This window comes from Bombina bombina, chromosome 2, assembly GCF_027579735.1.
Source record: "Bombina bombina isolate aBomBom1 chromosome 2, aBomBom1.pri, whole genome shotgun sequence".
Lineage (NCBI taxonomy): Eukaryota > Metazoa > Chordata > Amphibia > Anura > Bombinatoridae > Bombina > Bombina bombina.
Window position 1 is genome coordinate 1,320,938,507 of NC_069500.1, and position 22,658 is coordinate 1,320,961,164.

General features: G+C 37.4%; 1 protein-coding gene across 1 annotated transcript in view; it reads left to right on the plus strand.

Annotated features, from left to right (window-relative positions):
• Nucleotides 1–201: 201 nt before the first annotated feature.
• GPR78 (G protein-coupled receptor 78) overlaps nucleotides 202–22,658 on the plus strand; it is a 193,267-nt gene continuing 170,810 nt past the window's right edge. Inside the window, exons 1-2 of the mRNA XM_053700906.1 lie at nucleotides 202–869; nucleotides 2,488–2,601. Coding sequence (XP_053556881.1) covers nucleotides 202–869; nucleotides 2,488–2,601 — 782 coding nt within the window. The remainder of the gene's footprint in view (nucleotides 870–2,487; nucleotides 2,602–22,658) is intronic.

A 22,658-nucleotide genomic window follows, 5' to 3' on the forward strand; every position in this document is an offset into this window, starting at 1 on the left:
ATTGTGAATTCAGGACCTTGGACAGAGCATAGACACTTGCTGGCAAGATCTGCTTTATGAGGGAAAAAAAAGAAAATGTCACAGGAATACACTTCAACCTTCAGAGAAAGAATGTAGAACACAAGTATATTCTTTCAATTTTCCTTGTTTCCTAAAGCATCCACTGCTTTGAAAAGCAAGCTAATGGATATATATTAAGAAATGCAATTGGCAGAGATTCTGCTGGCTATTTTCTTAATCTTAGTGTTCATCATTTCTTTGTTGGCAAATTTGTTAGTGGTGATATGTTTCCTGTACAGTTCAGAGATAAGAAAGCAGGTATCCGGGATATTTCTAGTAAATTTATCGCTCTGCAACCTGCTGCTGACAATCTTAAACATGCCCTCCACTTTTTTGGCTATCTTGAAAAACCAGCAGCCCTTTGGCGACTGCATCTGCAAAGCTGTGGGATTCTTGGAAACTTTTTTGACTTCTAATGCCATGTTAAGTATGGCAGCACTAAGTATAGATAAATGGATTGCTGTGGTTTTTCCACTGAGTTACACCAGTAAAATGAGGTACAAAGATGCTGTGATTATGATGGGATATTCCTGGCTTCAGTCCCTCACATTCCCTTTGGTATCACTATTCTTATCATGGTTGGACTACAGTACAATATATGCTTCGTGCACTCTACATATTCAAGAAGGGGCTGAAATACAGAGGTTCGCTGTATTTACCATCATTTTCCATGCTGCCAGTTTCATGCTTTCTCTGGTTATATTGTGCTTCACTTATTTAAAGGTACTTAAAGTGGCACGTTTCCATTGCAGAAGGATAGATATCATAACAATGCAAACTCTTGTTTTGCTAGTAGACATCCATCCAAGGTAATAATTTAATATTAGAAATTCAGCTATGATATTTAATATATATACTGTGCTTCTGTATCTGTGTATCTGTGTGTGTATGTGTGTGTATGTATATATATATATATAAATGGAAATGCTATCATAATTATCTACTATACTATACCATAGCAAGTTATAAACAGTAAATGCTGCCAGAAGCTGCCTACACATTTATTTTTACCTTCAGATAATGCAAATACAAATGTAAATATGTTGAACATTGTAAAAACACTGTCAGAAAATTAAGTTATTCAGTTCTTCTAGATGCCACTCCATTATTTGGCTTGAAATTGTACTTTATATATTCAACAATATTATACTTTGCAATATCAGATGGTTCTGGATTCCCTGACCTAGTTTTCACAAAACCCCTCTGCTATTTTTTTGCTGTATCTTTTAAAGGTACAATTATTTAAATTCATGATGATTAAAAACTGAATATCAGTTTATAGTACCCTTTATACTACATTTTTTTTTAATTTAGTATCTGAATAGTACAAAAAAGACATTTTAAACAGCATTTATTTACAGCACAAAGGGTGAAGATTCAATTATAGAGTTAAAATTGTCTCAGATTCCTATTATTTTATGGGTCTTGTAAGATTTTGCAGATTATTGCGTTTGCTCCTAAAACTGAAATATGATTTAGGTATTATACTCTAACTAAAGAGAAACCACCTTTAGAAAATAGTTAATGTCAGGGTATGTTTATAAATACAAAAGCTTTATTTTCAATGTGAACAAAAAATCCCTTCCAAAGAAATGTTATATTGAATATGCAATGGATCTATCCATTTAGGTTTTATCCACTTTAGAAAATATTTCCTCTTAGAAGAAAATAGAGAAAACAATTCCATCTTAGCAAATATAACCTTAGGTTAAAAATGTTTTAAATTTAATAAAGTGGAAATACTTTTGTTCAGTAATTAAAATCTCTTTATGGCATTTGATATAGCATGATCATTAAATGTATAGAAATCTCACACACTTCATTTAAGATGATCCATTAATGAAATAACAAAATACTTTATTTTGCTGAATAGTAATGTTATATCACCAAGTAAATATAACAGTTGGGTTAAAAACTAAGTGTATTGGCTGTATCAGACTTTTATACCTGGTAGACACTAAAAGGTTCTATTTGAAGTTCTACTGGATAAAATACTGCACATGCATATTGTGAAATTAGATACTGCTGATTTAAAGGGACATAAAACCCCAACATTTTCAAATTTGCTTCATTCTTTGCTGAAGAAACAACATTGCACTACTGGCAGCTGGCTGGACACATCACAAGAGAGAGGTGTGTGCAGGCACCAATCAGTAGCTAGCTCCCACTAGTGTAGGATATGTGCGTATTTCTTTTCAACGAGTGATACTAAGAGAACAAAGCAGATTTTAAAATAAAAGTGAATTTAAAAGTGACTTAAAATGACATGTTCTATCTGAATCATGCACGTTTAATTTTGACTTCCCTATCCCTTTAAGATGTAGAGGTGTTATCTATACTTATATTTCCTGTTGCTTGTTGAATAAATATTGTGAAAATGCTTAATTGATCTTCTATATGTAATCATACAGCAAATTTACTTTGCAGTGTGAAACAACGATGCCTCAGTGAACAGAAAAGAAGAAGACAGAGAGCTACAAAGAAAATTAGTATTTTTATAGGATCCTTTGTGCTGTGTTTTGCTCCTTATGTCATAACAAGGTAAGTAAAACAAAATAGGTTTCATTAAAAAATATCCAGCTAAATAGAGGGGGTGGCTATACACAGGCTTATAGCTTTAATCCACCTTAAAATGTTTAATTGTGCACAGTGAAACAAAATTGCAATTCACTTTCATTATTTATTTTGCCTGCTTTTCCTCTAATTTAAATCTAAACATTGTAGTTTTCCACTCCCCAAAAGAGCTTTGTGTGTATCACAGGGAATACAGAATTCAGACCTACCTACATTCTGCACATTAATTGGTTGATAAGTGCTGAACCGCAAATATTAATTGATTAATTAATTGTCATTCATTTGCCACAGGGAAGAGGATAAGATTTATAAAACTAAAAGTGTGGGCCCTGGTCTGCACGGTCAGGGTTCTGAATTCTGCAAAATAAAATCCAGTCTCTCTGGTGTAGTGAAAACACACACACTTTTTAAGTGTTAACTTATAAGAAATGTGGTTAAAAACACAAGTAAAAACAAATAAATGTACATTGAAAACATTTTTCTACTACTCATTAATAAACATTTTATAGAAAATCACATTCTGAGATTAAATAAAAATGGGCTTTGTATTATTTCATTGCCTCTTTATATAACTGTCTAAGGTTTTGCATGACTAATTGATACAGTATGACCACGTTTGAAACAGATACATAAATCAAATTTTACCTTTGCATTTGAAATTGCGATTTACTTGACATGATTTATTTTTTACTCATATAATCATATTCAGGGCTGGATCACATGTGAACAGATATTAATTATACTGTCAATATTGTCATTTTTGTGTCATTTGTGGAGTTACATGTTGGGAGTTTATTTCTCAGAAGGTTATTGTCAAGTAGGCAGGCTATTACTGAAGTTATTGATAGGGCATTGTGGGGATCACAGGGGGATGAGATCAGCCCTTAGGTGTAGCTGTGGTGTGGGAGGTTAGGAAAGCAACTTTTGGGGGGATCAGGTCATTCATTAGAGGTGTGTTGCTGAGGTTGCAGTAATGATTTATTTTAGTGGGGGAATCTCTACTGAAAATGAGGTTTATTCTCAAAAGAGAAGCTTGCATTTAGGATCAATTGCAGTGGGGTTATTTGGGCAGTAGTGGTTAAGGGTAATGATCCATAGCATTGGTGCCTATATCATATATACAGTACATTGTGGCTGGTCACAGAAACCAGCTGCCAGGGGCAAATATTTTGTAGTTGACTGTCTATAGTAACTTAAATAACAAAGGTACGACCAGTTCACTAAAATTGAGACACTATGAGAAATCTCCTCTCAGCAGATTTCTTTTCTCCATTTGAACATATTGCATAGGATCCCGTCATCAGTCTTCTGATAAATGTGTGAAAAGGCTGCACATTCTAATTTATCATGCTGAGAGCTTATGTAGTTTTACTTGAGTAAATATTTCATAAATGTAAAATTTGATAAAAATGTTTTTTTACCCCATACTACTGTTTCTTTTCAAAATAAATTATTGTTGTAATTGTTATAATTATTATCTTTATATGTAATAGGCCAACATACTCTGCATAGCAATGCAGGGGGTACAATAAATGAACAAGACAGGGATAGCACAAGGATTACACAGCTCTGCCCCCTAGAGAGTTTACAATCTAAGCTTTCATGTATTCCAGATAAACTATTATATCTTAACATAGTGTGTGGGACATAAATCAAAAATGAATTGTTAAATATATCTGCATGCCAAAATAGCTGCATGTAGATGAGATTAATATCACGTAATAATCTCCACGTTAGATATCTCACACAAATTATATATTTCACCAATGTTAAGTACACTCTATATGTTTTTATTAGATCAGAAGAGATCAACTACTGCTGCAAATTGTATTTAAAAAATGGCCTTTGAGTCTACATGTCTATGGATAACCCCGTAAAGTCAAAAGAACATTCTAGTGCAAATATACTATGCTCTGTTTAGTTAGAACATATATTTTAACACATTTCTTTATTTTACAATATGTTTAAGAAAAGTGGTTTTATACAAATTTGCGGTCCTGCGCCACAGTTACAGAAATAGCTGGTGATCAAATCAAAATAGCTGTGTATGCTCCGATCAGTAGCTCTATCCTCAGCTGGAGCAGAATAGCAGAGTTCTAGGAATAAAACCTTGATTTTTATTTTTATTTTTTTTCACACTGGAATGGCCCTTTAGTTGATTTTTCCAGCTAATGAGAATTTTTTAGGGAACAATTCCCATCCACTTTAAAAAGACTTCAATATAAAATGAATTACATTTCTGTGATTTTTTTTTATATACCAGGAGCTGGGTAACCCAATATCTAAACAGTTTCAAGGTGTTATTCTTAAAAGATAGGGTGAGACAGAAAACTCATGAAGTTGGTTAATGTTTTTCAATCAAGTCTGAAGAGCCAGTTTCCTATGGTGAAAATGGTGACCAGGATTGTTGATCTATTTCAAGCCTAGGTGTTGTAGCAGAAACAAGATTACACAGGAGTAATTTATAAGAGGTTTGTCAGGTGGGGTGTTGTATATCTCAGACAAATCAAGTGTTGGAAAGATCTGGGTTTGTTGGTTTTAGTTGCAGTTAGAATGTCAAGTTAAAGTGCTGCAGTGAATAGGCACAACATAGGAGCAGTATAGGTAAAGTGTTGACTGTCGAGTAAGATGTTATTTGACTGGTGATATCAGGTGTGCAGGTTTTTAGGGTATTTATTATTGTTTAGGTAGGTACAACTCATTGAAAGAGGGTACATACATAGATACTGTACTTGTGTTAGTAAATTATGGATTGTTTGTTCTCCTTATCTTGTTCTGAGAGCATGTATGGGGTTTAGTAATCATTTTATTATTATTTTAAGGAGACTATAAAAGAAATATATGCTGATACTTTAAATCCCTTACCAGCTGCCTTAAAGGGACTCTAAACCTAATTTTTTTTCTTTTGTGATTCAGATAGAGCATGACATTTTAAGCAACTTTCTGATTTACTCCTATTATAAATTTGTCTTCGTTCTCTTGCTAACTTTATTTTAAAAGCAGGGCAACTAGCCCCTTTTAGATTCAGCACCATGGATAGTGCTTGCTTATTGGAGGCTTACATTTACCCACCAATAAGCAAGCATAAGGTTCTCAACCAAAAATGGGCCGGCGCCTATGCATCACATTCCTGCTTTTTAAATAAAGATAGCAAGAGAATGAAGAAAAATTCATAATAGGAGTAAATTAGAAAGTAGCTTAAAATTGCATGATCTATCTGAATCATGAAAAAAAAATTGGGGTTTAGTGTCCCTTTAATGCATAGATCCCAACCATCGTGAAAACACAGAACACCCATGATCCTGCCCCTCCTGTCATTTGTACTTCACCCAGAAATCTCCTTCATCTTCCTGAGTAATGTTAGAATGTACAAGAATGTATGACACATTTTGGTTAAACATTAGGAGTCAATATTTAAATACCATGGCTCATTAGAATTCCTATGTGAACAATCTTGGGCAACTTTGGCAATTTGTAACTTGTTCTAAACTATTCTAATCCATAAGAAGAACTGCAGCAGAATTAATAAAAATGCTTAATTTAGTGAATGACATCACAGCAAAATGTAGTAAAACAAATTCAGCAATAATGTTTTCTATGAATACCTAATATATTTGACTGCATTTTTAAAAAAATTTTTTTTTTATTAATAGCAATTCATGATGAGTGCAACACATTTTATATAATTTTCAGTAATTTGATCATTACATTTTTTAAAATATACAGACACTCCACTGCAATTATAAATAAACATTCTAATGACTGTGCATAATTTAAGTTCAGGTTTTATGGTTTAAAAAAAAAAAATACTTGTTCCCCTTTTTATTAAACTAAGATTAAACATGTGCAAGAGTTCACTGTGTATATACATATGAGTCTGTGGTTTACTAATGGCTGTCATATCATACTGGGTCCAAGGAAATGGAAGAAAGTTCAAATTTCTGCATTGTCTTTTTATTGTGATTTTGTTGAATAAGCATTTCTATTGAATTTAATGACCCTAAATATATGTAATATATGACCTAAAACATAGTTCAGCAGGATAGAGGAAACGTAATACTTTTTGAGAGTTAGTTCTATGGTATCATATCTCCCCACAAATGTATTCTCATGCAATTGTATTTATTAATCATATTACAAATTAAGGAATTGGTGATTAAATGAGTTTGCTTTATCCTTCAATGAATCAGAGAGAACTAAAGTAGGTAGGGAACAGCAGTCTTCCCAGTGCCTAGGGCAGCACAAAACAATAAATGCACTGACATTGTTCCATACATAGCCAGCATACTATATAATGCTACATAGAAATGTTCAGGTACTTGACACCATTAAGAAAATGAGATAAAGCATATTATTTGTGTAATCAATTAACACCCTCACAGCTGACATGGTGTACATGTGATATAATCCTGCTTTTACTAAAAAAATGTAATCTGTTAGTGCTCACTAGACAAGACTACAGCATTGGTACATGAGGATATCTACTCATCAATCTGAAACATTATCCGCTCAGTAAAATGTTGCTAAAGGGATGAACTATTGAAGTTAAAGACTAATTTATTTTATACACTGTATGTATTTCAAGAGAATTACAACATTTGATATCAGTACTTTTCCCCCCCTGAAAACCAGCAATTACTTCCTTTTCGTACATTTGATTCACTGTGCAGCTCCCTTACTGTTAAATGTTTAAATGTCCGATACTGATATTTTGGTAACAAGTGTGTATTTGAAATTTCTCATTTAGCTTACATTAAAAGGGACAGTCTACTTGAAAATTGTTATCATTTAAAAAGATAGATAATAAGATAATATCTTTATTACCCATTTCCCAGTTTTGCATAACCAACACAGTTACATTAATATTATTTTTACCTTGCATCGAAGCCTCTGCAAACTGCCCCCTTATTTCTGTGCTTTTTACAAATTAGCATTTTAGTCAATTAGTGCTGGTTTATGCGTAACTTCACAGGGGTGAGCACAATGTTATCTATATGGAACACATGGAACACATGAACTAGCACTGTTTGGCTATGGCAAGCTAATAAAGGGTTAGATTACAAGATTGCTCTGTTTAGGGGGTAGTTTGTGATGGGGGTTGTGTTGGTTAGGGGGTTTATAAGTTAGGTGGTAGTATGCCATGGTAGTTGTGGTAGTTAGAGGGGTAATAGGTTAGGCAGTTTATAGAAGTGGGCTATGTGGGGGTTTAGGGATTAATAGTGTAACGGGGTAATTTGTGGTGGGAGTTGTGGTAGTTTAGGGGTTAATAGTATAGGGAATTTATTACAGTCGTGATTGTGGTGGTTTATGGTGATATTAGAGTCAGGGCTTTATTGAAATGCGGGTTAGCGTGTGATTATGAGTGTTAGGTTTTTTTCAGTTTGCGCACTCCATTGAAGTCTATGAGGGAGTACGTTTACGTGTTCACAACTTCGCAAAGTCTATCTTTTTGCATGCGTAAAGTTGCGCTCATGCGCAAACATTTTACTTCCAATTCGCAATACAAGCGCAACCCAACACACGCAAAAAGCTTCCGTCTAGCAAAGTTAATGCAGAATCAGTAGCACAAAATCTATCCCAAAATTAGATGACGTGGCCTGCAGGGGCTTAGAAACAGGCAGAGATTTAGAGGCTTAGAGGTTAAAAGGTAAATTAATATAACAATGTTGCTTGTGCTAAGCTGGGAAATTTGTATTAAAGGCGTTCTCTATCTTTTTAAACAATAAAAAAAAATCAAATAGACGGTACCTTTAAGTGAAATGTGATTATGTCAGTGTCATTCTTATTAAATACTATTAGATCACCTTATATATATATATATATACTGTATATAGTATGGGGCCAAATGTGGTCTAATAATGGATAGAATGGGAGGAGACTCACCTGAAACATAAAGAGTGTAGTTCAGTCAGAACGTCTGGAAGCATCTGGCTCAAATATCTCACTGTGAAGCCCCTTCATATTTATATATCTATATGACTATCTTTCTAAAAGCATAATTGTGCAGTACCACATCTTTTATCTGTTTACTCTACATGCATACATATAGATTAAAGTGTATAGATAGATGGTCATAATAATTATTCCGCACAACATGTTCTGTTTCAATGTATAGATACTTGGCATAATTATGCAGTATAATTATTTTTTCCTGTTAGAAATGCTAGTATCAGTCTACGTATAATGGTGAAAGAGAAATCGGGTCATCTTGTCTCCTGGTTTGTGCATTTTATATATTGTCACTACTGTTTGGTCCATTATGCAGAACCACCACTGATATGCTATGTTTTGTAGAGCTATAACTTTGGTACATTATGTCATGCAGAAATGAACCATTATAGCTATTTTACAGCCAGATTACGAGTTTTGAGCACTATAGGGAAATTAACGACCACCACAAAAGCAACATTATTTCACCTCCCTATAGCGCTGCTATTACAGGTTTACAAAAAGCAGGCTTGTGTGGGCGATATGGTGGTGTTAAGCTCCATACCGCACCAAAATCAAGTGCTGCTTTGACGTGCTAGTGCACGATTTCCCCATAGACATCAATGGGGAGAGCCGACAAAAAAAAAAAAGCCTAACACCTGCGATCGTGGAATGAAAAGCTCCGTAACGCAGCACCATTGATGTCTATGGGGAAAAGAAAAATTAGCGTTAAAACCTCACAACCTACATCACTCCAGAAATCTTCCGTCTTATACAACTAAATGGATAGATGATTTTCAAACCAACCTATCCTCAGACAAGTGGGCAAGAATTTTCAGTAATATGAGCACACACACTTTATCCATAGCACAACTAGAATCGAATTTAAAGCTATTGTACAGATGGTACTATACCCCAACCAGATTAGCTGCTATGTATAATCTTAGAGATAATAAATGTTGGAGGACATGCGGGGGGGAGGGAGAATATCAACATATATGGTGGACCTGCCCGTACATTAGCCATTATTGGAGGGAAATACAAGTGGCGGTTAAACAAGCAATTAGCATTGAAATCCCTTTAGACCCTACCATATTTTTATTTACTAATTTACCCAAAATAAAATGTAAAATAAGACAAAGACTACTGATCCTTATGCTCAATTGTGCTAGGAGACTGATCCCTAGGAAATGGAAAACAACAGAGGTTCCCTCAGTCACAGAATGGCGCTCCTTAGTTACTTATACTTTGTCAATGGAAAGATACCATTATACTATTACGAAAAGATTGGATGAGTTCTTAAACATAAACTTTATATGGGAAGAATACTGTAACTTTATAAAACATAACGGGCAAAATATAATCCAGGTATAAGGATAAATTGAGCATTTATATTTTATAAGACTTTGTGTTTTTAGCTGATAGGACCTAATATCACAATGCATACTATAGGGAGATATAAATCAAGCAGTTGTAGTCGTCATTAATGCCCATTCACCAAAATTATTGCGATGTCTATTTAATGTTGTCATGACTAATTTGTTTTGTTTATATCCTCATCCTGGGATACAATGAGTATATTGTAACTTGTGTTGGTTCTTTGTTTATTTGTCTATTTTTTGTACTACTCTTCTTAGTAAAGGAACATTTAAAAAAAAAAAAAAAAAAAAACCTCACAACCTAAAATATACCCCACATCTAAACACCCCTAATCTGACACAAAATTGGACAAATTATAATTGGACCAAACATCGTTATTCTATTTTTTTTATATATATTTTATTGTGCCATTTTTGTGCAATTTTTTTATTTATATTTGTATCTGCATATTTTGTTTTTGCATCACATTCATAACCTTATTGGTTGCACCATATGTTATTTATCTATTCAATTGCTGCATTTTATTTGAATTTGTAGACATTGTATAAGATATTGTACATAGGACTATTGTATCGTAACTAGGCCACCAGACCTAAGGTTTATATATAGCCGATACATATCCTATCCTATGATATATTGAAGTCTGCATAGGACATGTTTTTTTCCATAGAGATCCGGAAGGACTCCCAGTTAAATAGTATACATTTTATCCATTTTATGTTTTTAGCCGTCTGTAAGGTATTCATGTTTAGGATTTTTAGAATTTTGTTAGGACATTAATTGTATACAATTGTCTTTTATCACCATATTAGATGTCTAGGATCTAGAATAAACATTTTTTATAGACTATATACTCTCATCCTTTTTAAACTATATTCTACATAGTTGTTATTGGTCACCCCGTTGACTCCACCTAGCTAGGAACCCCACTAAAGGGTTTGTTAGCGCTCCTATATCACTACTCATTGATTTATATTTGAGATCTGGTTGAGAGATCTTGCTACTAGGAGCTTGGTTGGTTACATTTATGGCGCTGGTGATATTACTCTTTTCCTAGGTTTGACGCACACAGAAAGGTAGCTGTTCTGTCTATTATATGCTTATTATGTTGATGACATCTGGTGGTTTCATGTTGCAATTACAGCTTGGTTCCTCTCAAGAAGGAAACAGGAAGTGTTAATAAAAAGTTTTACTTTCAGTTTCTCAGCAGCCATCTTAGCTTCAAGAAGCATGGAAATCAGCTCTTCATATTTGCCTCTAAATATACATATGCCTGTAAGTTATTTATTGTTTGCTAAGAGTTCATTGCGCATTTGAATTGCATTGCTATTTGCTTTAAGGTTTAAATGTAAGCTCTCTGTGTTAGAAACATGTATTATTGTATGTATTCCAAACACCATGTGTAAGTACATATTGTAATTTCAACTTTTCTTATTGTATTGCAGTTTTACAAAATAACTATTCAGAAGTAAAATCAGTTTGGAATAAACACAAAGTTATTTCTGTCTGGTTTGTTAACTAGCTGTCTAGCTATCAGTTAGTGAGGACAGTACAGTAAAAAGGCATGCTATATCAAGGCAAGATACAGAGCTGCATTGTATAGTAAAAAGGCATGCTATATCAAGGGAAGATACAGATCTGCATTGTAAAGTGAGAAGCAATAGCATGCAAGATACAAAGGCTGCATTTTAAAGTAAAAAGCAGTAAATAACAAGTAAACATACAAGACCATCAATTTAAAGTGAAAGGCAGCAAAAATAATTTGCACAAGAACTGCATTTAAAATATTGTGCTACTTTAACCTGATCATTATGAACCAAGATAAGAGTTTTGATATGACGCAGCAAACTTTAGAGACCAGATCCTATGCCTCTGGCTCTAAATATTCCATGCGCTCCAGCAGATAATCAGTCAGTTCTGCAGGACTCAGAGCCCATGCTAAAGCGCAAGCAGCCCAGGCACAAATTTCTTATGCTGAAAAAGAAGCAGACATGATAAAGCAGAAAGCAGCACTAGAAGCAGAGGCAGCTAGGTGTGAAGCTGATATGCATGTGCTAAAGATTCAAAGGGCAGCAGTTGCAGCATCTGCAGAAGCAGCAGTCTATGAAGCAGCAGCTGAACTTGAAGAGGAACCACTTCAAGATTTTGCAGAAATAACTACCCATGATTCAGTACAAAGGACTCGTGAGTATGTACAGAACCATGCTCTGGACCAAGATAAAACAGAGCATGCTCCTATCCAAACTATGTCCAGCATAATACCACAGTTTCCTGACTCAACATATTTACAGTCTACTCCAAGTGTTACTGACTTGCACCCTCCTTCCCAGACTGACACTGCAAATGTCTCAACACCAAGGGTGCGCTTTCAAGAAAGCAGAGGCTACACTGATCCACAACATCCATCACATTACGGACTCTCACATATCCCCTCTCAGAAATAGTACATTAGGAACTTCAGAGACTACTGACCTAGCAAAGCACCTGATTCGTCGAGAGTTAGTGAGTACAGGGCTACTAACATTTGGTGATCGACCAGAGAACTACTGGGCATGGAAGACATCATTCAAAGGTGTCACCAGAGATCTTAATCTTACAGCCAGAGAAGAGCTAGATCTTTTGACTAAGTGGCTTGGTCCAGAGTCATCTCAACAGGCTAAGAGAATCAGGTCAGTGCATGTTCATAACCCAATTGATGGAGTTAAAATGGTATGGCAGAGACTAGAAGAATGTTATGGCAGCCCTGAAGCTATTGAGAATGCACTGTTAAAGAAGCTAGAAAACTTCCCCAAAATCTCAAACAAAGACAACATAAAGTTAAGAGAACTTGGTGACATGTTGTTGGAGGTGAATGCCCTAAGGCAGGAGGCTATTTGCCAGGACTGGCATACCTAGACACAGCTCGTGGCATCAAATCAATTATTAAAAAACTGCCATATAGCCTGCAAGAAAAGTGGATTTTTCAAGGTTCCAAGTACAAAGAAGACCATCATGTCTCCTTTCCACCATTCAGTTTCTTCACCAGATTTATTGTCAACCAAGCAAAGACCAGAAATGATCGAAGCTTCATATTCTCAACATGCAGCAACCAAGTTCAAGTAAATACAGAGAAGACAGGAACAAGGTACAGCAACAGACCAATAGTGTCAGTAAGAAAGACAGAAGTGTCAGCTACTAATGCAACTCTACAAGTGAACAGCCCTGCAAGAAAATCCATGGAACCAGACAGTCCATGTCCAATTCATAATAAACCACACCCACTGTCAAAGTGTCGTGGGTTCAGAAGCAAGCACATTGATAAACGTAAAGCTTACCTGAAAGAGAATTCTATCTGCTTTAGGTGCCTCCACCAGACACATTGCCAAAGACTGCAAAAATAACATAAGATGCAGAGAATGCAACAGTTACCAGCATACTTCAGCTTTGCATCCAGGTCCAGCTCCCTGGGCAGTAGAGACTCCTTTACCAAAGGGAGAGCAAGGCGGGGAGCAAGAGGAAGCTACTCCACCCACTATTGTATCCAAGTGTACAGAGTTATGCGGGAAAGGGACAAGGCCCAGATCATGTTCCAAGATTTGTTTAATGACTGTATATCCCTCTAATAAACCTGACTGTTCTGTAAAGATGTATGCAGTGTTAGATGATCAAAGTAACCGTTCTTTAGCCAAATCAGAGTTTTTTGATGTGTTTAACATTAGTGGTGAAACATTTTCCTACACTCTAAGAACATGCTCAGGCATTACAGAGAAAACATGGCGTAGATTATCCAACTTCACTGTTCAGTCTATTGATGGGAAAACACACATAAAACTCCCCACACTCATTGAATGTGACATGATACCTGATGACAGGACAGAAATTCCAACACCTGAGATTACACAGCATTTCCCTCATCTGAAATCATTAACAGACAAGATCCCAGCACTTGACCCTAACATACAAATACTTCTCTTGTTAGGAAGAGACATTCTGAAGGTGCACAAAGTATGTGAGCAGATTACTGGGCCTCATAACAGTCCTTATGCACAACATTTAGATTTAGGTTGGGTCATAGTTGGGGAAGTATGCTTAGGAGGAGCTCATAGACCAGCAGATGTGAACTCTTTCAAGACAAATGTGCTGCCTAGTGGACGCACTTCTCTGTTCAGCCCATGCCCTAGCTATATACAGGTAAAAGAGACCTTTAATGCTTGTAAACAACAGCCATACACCCTTTCATTGTGTTATTTAGGAAATGCAACTCACAATGTGGGCAGTTTAGATGATAATGTGTTTGTTACTACTCCAAACGATGACAAACCTGCTATGTCTATTCAAGATGGTATGTTCCTTGATGTAGTTGAAAAAGAGATGTTTATTGATGAAGCAAATTACTGGGTAGCACCCCTACCATTTCACTCACCTCGTCTTAGACTACCAAACAACTTAGAGCAAGCCCAGAAAAGACTACTTGCTCTACAGCGTTCCTTTGTGAAAAAACCTGAAATGAAGGAACAGTTTGTTAACTTTATGCAAAAGATCTTTGACCATGACCAAGTGGAACCTGCCCCACCATTGGAACCAGGTGAGGAGTGTTGGTACCTACCAATCTTTGGTGTCTATCACCCTCAGAAGCCAGGACAGATCAGAGTAGTTTTTAATTCAAGTGCTCAGTTTGAAGGCATCTCACTGAATGACACACTCCTCAGTGGGCCTGATTTAAATAATACACTACTAGGTGTCCTTTTACATTTCCGCAAAGAGCAAGTTGCAATTACCACTGATGTACAACAAATGTTTTACTGTTTCATGGTTAGAGAAGATCACTGTAACTATTTGAGATTTCTTTGGTTTCGTGACAATGACCTTAACAAAGAAATTACAGAGTTCAGGATGAAGGTACATGTCTTTGCGAACAGCCCTTCCCCAGCCATAGCCATTTATGGTCTAAGACAAATAGCAAAGCAAGGAAAGAGTGAGTATGGTGAAGATGTAGAACAGTTTATCTTGAGGAATTTCTATGTAGATGATGGACTCACATCTGTGCCTACTGAAGCTGAAGCAGTCAGTCTCCTGCAGAGAGCTAAGGACATGCTCGCAGGATCAAATCTCAAGCTACACAAAGTGGCATCCAACAGAAGTCCAGTAATGGAAGCATTGCCTGCAGATGACAGAGCTAAAGATCTAAAGGACCTTGTTTTAGGTGTCGATCCTCTACCCCTCCAAAGGAGCTTAGGAGTAAGTTGGAACTTACAGACTGACAGTTTCACCTTTCAAGTGTCTAAAGAGGTAAAACCTTTCACACGGAGGGGTATCCTGGCTACAGTAAACAGTCTTTATGACCCACTTGGGTGTGCATCTCCAATCACTATGCAAGGTAAATCTTTAGTCAGAGAACTCTCAACAGATCAATGTGACTGGGATTCCCCACTCTTACCAAATAGAGAAGCTCAATGGAGAGCATGGACAGAAGACCTGATCCATCTTGAAGACCTCAGTATTCCCAGACCCTATGTGCCGTTGTCACAATCATCCACAGTGAGAAAGGAGGTATGTGTTTTTTCTGATGCTTCTACTGTAGCGATAGCAGCTGTGGCATATCTCAGAGTCATAGACAGTAGTGGTCAATGTCATGTAGGCTTTATTATGGGCAAATCTAAACTAGCTCCAAGACCAGCCCATACAGTGCCACGTCTAGAATTATGTGCAGCTGTTTTGTCAGTTGAGCTAGCTGAACTTATTATTGAAGAAATGGACATTGAACTTTATGCAGTTAAATATTACACTGACATCAAAATTGTGTTAGGTTACAATCACAATACTTGTAGGAGATTTAATGTACATGTCTCAAACAGAATAATTCGTATTAGAAAATCTACTAATCCAGATCAGTAGCATTATATTAACACCAGTCAAAATCCAGCAGATCATGGTACTAGACCAATTCAGGCAGCTCACCTAAAACATACCAACTGGTTCTCAAGCCCAGATTTCTTACATCAGGCAGATACAGGTGATCAATCTTAAACTAAAGTATTTGAACTCATTGAACCAGATTCTGACAGTGAGATCAGGCCTGAAGTGACAGCTTTAATAACTGAAGTGTATGAACGCCAGCTAGACTCACATAGATTTCTCAGGTTCTCAAAGTGGAAGTCTCTTGTGAGAGGTATAGCAACACTTATTCTCATTGCCAAGTCATTTTCCAACAGCACACAAAAGGAGTTATGTACAGGCTGGCATTGCTGCAAAGGGTTATGCTACTCCTTAGATTTCATGCAAGCAGAAACAGTGACTATCAAATGTATCCTAACATGGAAATATAGAAAATGGAAGGAGAAACCAAATGTTCAAGAAGGAGATCTTGTATTGTTGAAAGACTCTCAAGTAAAGCGCAATGAATGGCAAATGGGTCTTATTGTAAAAACCATTCCTAGTGGTGATGGTAAAATTCGCAAAGTAGAGGTCAAAATCATTAAACAAGGGACTGCTAAAGTATACCTTAGACCTGTGTCAGATTTAATTGTTCTTTTTCAAAGTAAAGAGTTATCTGGTTGAATTTAATAATAATTTATAGATCATGTAATAGTGGTATATGTTTATACCAGGCGGGGAGTGTTCTGTCTATTATATGCTTATTATGTTGATGACTAGTGATGTCGCGAATAGTTCGCCGTCGAATAGTTCCCAGTGAACATAACATGTTTGCGTTCGCCGCGGCGGGCGAACATATGCAATGTTCGATCCGCCCCTATTCGTCATCGTTGAGTAATACTTTGACCCTGTACCTCACAGTCAGCAGGCACATTCCAGCCAATCAGCAGCAGACCCTCCCTCCCAGACCCTCCTACCTCCTGGACAGCATCCATTTTAGATTCATTCGGAAGCTGCATTCTTAGGGAGAGGAGGGACAGTGTAGCTGCTGCTGATTAATAGGGAAATCGATAGCTAGGCTAGTGTATTCAGTGTCCACTACAGTCCTGAAGGACTCATCTGATCTCTGCTGTAAGGACAGAACCCGAAAAAGCCCTTTTTAGGGCTGCTTTTTTTCCCCTGTGTAATCTAATTGCAGTTGCCTGCCTGCCAGCGTGTGTGTCAGGCTCACAGCGTATACTGTGCCCACTTGCCCAGTGCCACCACTCATATCTGGTGTAACAGTAGTGTAGATTTAAAAAAAACAACACTTTTTTGACTGTGTTAAATAATAGCAGTCAGTTTCCTTCACACGTGTGCGTTTCAGTGCCTGCCTGCCAGGGCACAGTGTCACCCCAGTGCAACTCATATCTGGTGTAACAGTAGTGTAGATTTAAAAAAACAACACTTTTTTGACTGTGTTAAATAATAGCAGTCAGTTTCCTTCACACGTGTGCGTTTCAGTGCCTGCCTGCCTGCCAGGGCATAGTGTCACCCCAGTGCAACTCATATCTGGTGTAACAGTAGTGTAGAATTAAAAAAAAACAACACTTTTTTAACTGTGTTAAATAATAGCAGTCAGTTTCCTTCACACGTGTGCGTTTCAGTGCCTGCCTGCCAGGGCACAGTGTCACCCCAGTGCAACTCATATCTGGTGTAACAGTAGTGTAGATTTAAAAAAAACAACACTTTTTTGACTGTGTTAAATAATAGCAGTCAGTTTCCTTCACACGTGTGCGTTTCAGTGCATGCCTGCCAGGGCACAGTGTCACCCCAGTGCAACTCATGTCTGGTGTAACAGTAGTGTAGATTTAAAAAAACAACACTTTTTTTGGCTGTTTTAAATAATAGCAGTCAGTTTCCTTCACACGTGTGCGTTTCAGTGCCTGCCTGCCAGGGCACAGTGTCACCCCAGGGCAACTCATATCTGGTGTAACAGTAGTGTACATTTAAAAAAAACAACACTTTTTTGACTGTGTTAAATAATAGCAGTCAGTTTCCTTCACACGTGTGCGTTTCAGTGCCTGCCTGCCAGGGCACAGTGTCACCCCAGTGCCACCACTCATATCTGGTGTAACAGTAGTGTAGATTTAAAAAAAAAAACACTTTCTTGACTGTGTTAAATAATAGCAGTCAGTTTCCTTCACACGTGTGCGTTTCAGTGCCTGCCTGCCTGCCAGGGCACAGTGTCTCCCCCAGTGCCACCACTCATATCTGGTGTAACAGTAGTGTAGATTTTAAAAAAAAACAACACTTTTGACTGTGTTAAATAATAGCAGTCAGTTTCCTTCACACGTGTGCGTTTAAGTGCCTGCCTGCCAGGGCACAGTGTCACCCCAGTGCAACTCATATCTGGTGTAATAGTAGTGTAGATTTAAAAAAAACAACACTTTTTTGACTTTGTTAAATAATAGCAGTCAGTTTCCTTCACACGTGTGCATTTCAGTGCCTGCCTGGCAGGGCACAGTGTCACCCCAGTGCAACTCATATCTGGTGTAACAGAAGTGTACATTTAAAAAAAAAAACAACACTTTTTTGACTGTGTTAAATAATAGCAGTCAGTTTCCTTCACATGTGTGTGTTTCAGTGCCTGCCTGCCAGGGCACAGTGTCACCCCAGTGCAACTCATATCTGGTGTAACAGTAGTGTAGATTTAAAAAAAAACAACACTTTTTTGACTGTGTTAAATAATAGCAGTCAGTTTCCTTCACACGTGTGCGTTTCAGTGCCTGCCTGCCAGGGCACAGTGTCACCCTAGTTCAACTCATATCTGGTGTAACAGTAGTGTAGAATTTAAAAAAAAAAACACTTTTTTGACTGTGTTAAATAATAGCAGTCAGTTTCCTTCACACATGTGCGTTTCAGTGCCTGCCTGCCAGGGCACAGTGTCACCCCAGTGCAACTCATATCTGGTGTAACAGTAGTGTAAATTAAAAAAAAAAATACAATTTTGACTGTAATAGATTGAATAGCAGTTAGTTGTCTGCAAGCGTGTGTGTCAGGCCTACAGCATCTACTCTGCCAACTTCTGCCAGTGCACAGTGCCACTCATATCTGTTGTCACAGTAGCTTGCATGCATAGTACCACTAATAAAAAAAAAATGACAGGCAGAGGCAGGCCACCCCGCAGGGGCTGTCGTGTTCATGGTGCTGTGATTCCCTTTGGCCCTAGAATAATGCCCAGTGTTCAGAGGCCACGTACCCTGAACTCGAACAGTTCTGAGGACATAGTTGACTGGCTAACACAGGACACCCAATCTTCTACAGCTTCCGCTCGGAACCTTGACACACCATCCTCCTCCAGCTTAGCTTCAGGCACCTCTCAAGTTACCACTCGCCCGCATGCCGCCACCACCAACACTAGAACCACAGCCGCTTCACTTGATCTGTCAGAGGAGTTATTTACACATCAGTTGGAAGAAATGAGTGATAGTGATGCGCAACCATTATTGCTAGAGGATGTAGATAACAGGGATATGTCTCAGTCAGGCAGCATTACACACATGGATGTAACAGGGATTAAACTGATAAGAATAGAACTACTTAACACACCACTCCTATCTGGTGGCACATTAGATTGCACGCGCAGTGCCCCAAATTTAAAGTAGGAGGACCGACCAAGCATCTTTTTCCATCTCCCGGTTCCTAAAATCGATGCCATATACACGTCCCCTGAAAGGGGACGTAACAGGGATTAAACTGATAAGAATAGTACTAATTAACACACCACTCCTATCTGGTGGCACATTAGATTGCACGCGCAGTGCCCCATATTTGAAGTAGGAAGACCGACCGAGCATCTTTTTCCATCTCCCGGTTCCTAAAACTGATGCCATATACACGTCCCCTGATAGGGGATGTAACAGGGATTAAACTGATAGGAATAGTACTACTTAACACACCTTATAATAACGCAGAGAGAGGCAACGCAGAGAGAGGAGTCTGAAGAAGAGGAGTCAGAGGAGGAAGGTGGCTTTGAGGAGGTGGAAAACCAAACACAGCAGGCGTCCCAGGGGGCTTGTTGTCGCCTTTCGGGGACCCTTGGTGTTGTACATGGCTGGGTGGAGGAAGAGACCTTCAATGACATCAGTGAGGACAAGGAACGGGACATGGCTAGCTTGGTATCCAACCTTGTGCAAATGGGGAGTTTGCGGTTGTGCAAATGGACTGTTTGCGGTTGTTTGCGGTGCGTTAAAGGGACTGTCTAGGCCAAAATAAACTTTCATGATTCAGACAGAGCATGTAATTTTAAACAATTTTCCAATTTACTTTTATCACCAATTTTGCTTTGTTCCCTTGGTATTCTTAGTTGAAAGCTTAACCTAGGAGTTTCATATGCTAATTTCTTAGACCTTGAAGCCCACCTCTTTCAGATTGCATTTTAACAGTTTTTCACCACTAGAGGGTGTTAGTTCACGTATTTCATATAGATAACACTGTGCTCGTGCACGAGAAGTTATCTAGGAGCAGGCACTTTTTGATTGGCTAGACTGCAAGTCTGTCAAAAGAACTAAAAAAATGGGCAGTTTGCAGAGGCTTAGATACAAGATAATCACAGAGGTTAAAAGTATATTATTATAAATGTGTTAATTATGCAAAACTGGGAAATGGGTAATAAAGGGATTATCTATCTTTTAAAACAATAAACATTCTGGTGTAGACTGTCCCTTTAAACGGTGGAGTTTGGTCTGTCACTGTGAAGCGGGCGTAACCCTTACACTACCTGATCGATACAACATCATACCTGATGTTTTAAAGCACGTTATTCCAAATATTTTAGGAATATTAGGTGATTTATGCCCTTTATGGCTTAAAACCAGACTCTGCATCAACTATGTCATTTTCCATGGGAGTTTTGCCATGGATCCCCCTCCGGCATGCCACAGTCCAGGTGTTAGTCCCCTTGAAACAACTTTTCCATCACTATTGTGGCCAGAAAGAGTCCCTGTGGGTTTTAAAATTCGCCTGCCCGCCTGCCTATTGAAGTCTATGGTGGTTCGCCCGGTTCGCCCGTTCGCGAACAGTTGTGGAAGTTCACGTTCGCAGTTCGCGAACCCAAAATTTTATGTTTGCGACATCACTATTGATGACATCTGGTGGTTTCATGTTGCAATTACAGCTTGGTTCCTCTCAAGAAGGAAACAGGAAGTGTTAATAAAAAGTTTTACTTTCAGTTTCTCAGCAGCCATCTTAGCTTCAAGAAGCATGGAAATCAGCTCTTCATATTTGCCTCTAAATATACATATGCCTGTAAGTTATTTATTGTTTGCTAAGAGTTCATTGTGCATTTGAATTGCATTGCTATTTGCTGTAAGTTTTAAATGTAAGCTCTCTGTGTTAGAAACATGTATTATTGTATGTATTGCAAACACCATGTGTAAGTACTTATTGTAATTTCAACTTTTCTTAATGTATTGCAGTTTTACAAAATAACTATTCAGAAGTAAAATCAGTTTGGAATAAACACAAAGCTATTTCTGTCTGGTTTGTTAACTAGCTGTCTAGCTATCAGTTAGTGAGGACAGTACAGTAGCCATATGGAAAAGTACCTTATGCCCACGGTTACATATGGTGGTGGTTCTTTAATGTTTTGGGGCTGTCTTTCTCCCATAGGGCCTGGACATTTTGTTAGGAAACATGACATCATGAACTCTATAAAATATCAACAGATATTAAATGAACACCTGACTGCCTTTGCCAGAAAGTTTAAAATGGGCCGTGGTAGGATCTTCCAACAGGACAATGATCCAAAACATACAGCAAAATCAACACAGAAATGGTTTACTGACCACAAAATCAAGGTCTTGCCATGGCCATCCCACTCCCCTGACTTGAACCCCATAGAAAAACTGTGGGGTGAACTGAAGAGAAGAGTCCACCAGCATCAACCTCAAAATTGGAAGAATCTGGAGAGATTCTGTATAGAGGATCCCTTGCCATTTATTCTCCAAACTCATCAGGCATTATAGCAGAAAACTCAGAGCTGTTATCTTGGCAAACGGAGGTAGCACAAAGTATTGACTAAAAGGGTGCCAATAATTGTGGCACCCATATATTTAAAAAAATATTTTCTTTTTGGATAAGCCTGTGTTGTGTTTGCAATTGTTTGATATCCATGAAATCAGAGTATTGTAGTGTACTTTTTGATCAAAAGGTTAATCAATAAAGCCAATTTTACCAAGGGTGTAAATTTTAGTGGAAGGCACTGTATATATGTCTATGCATGCTTACATATGTATGTATGTGTTTATATGTCTGTAAATACATATATACATATAAATACATAAATAAATATGTACACATATATATATATATATATATATATATATATATATATATATATATATATATATATATATATATATATATACTGTGTATATATATATATATATATAAATACAGGGAGTGCAGAATTATTAGGCAAATTAGTATTTTGACCAAATCATCCTCTTTATGCATGTTGTCTTACTCCAAGCTGTATAGGCTCGAAAGCCTACTACCAATTAAGCATATTAGGTGCATCTCTGTAATGAGAAGGGGTGTGGTCTAATGACATCAAAACCCTATATCAGGTGTGCATAATTATTAGGCAACTTCCTTTCCTTTGGCAAAATGGGTCAAAAGAAGGACTTGACAGGCTCAGAAAAGTCAAAAATAGTGAGATATCTTGCAGAGGGATGCAGCACTCTTAAAATTGCAAAGCTTCTGAAGCGTGATCATCGAACAATCAAGCGTTTCATTCAAAATAGTCAACAGGGTCGCAAGAAGCGTGTGGAAAAACCAAGGCGCAAAATAACTGCCCATGAACTGAGAAAAGTCAAGCG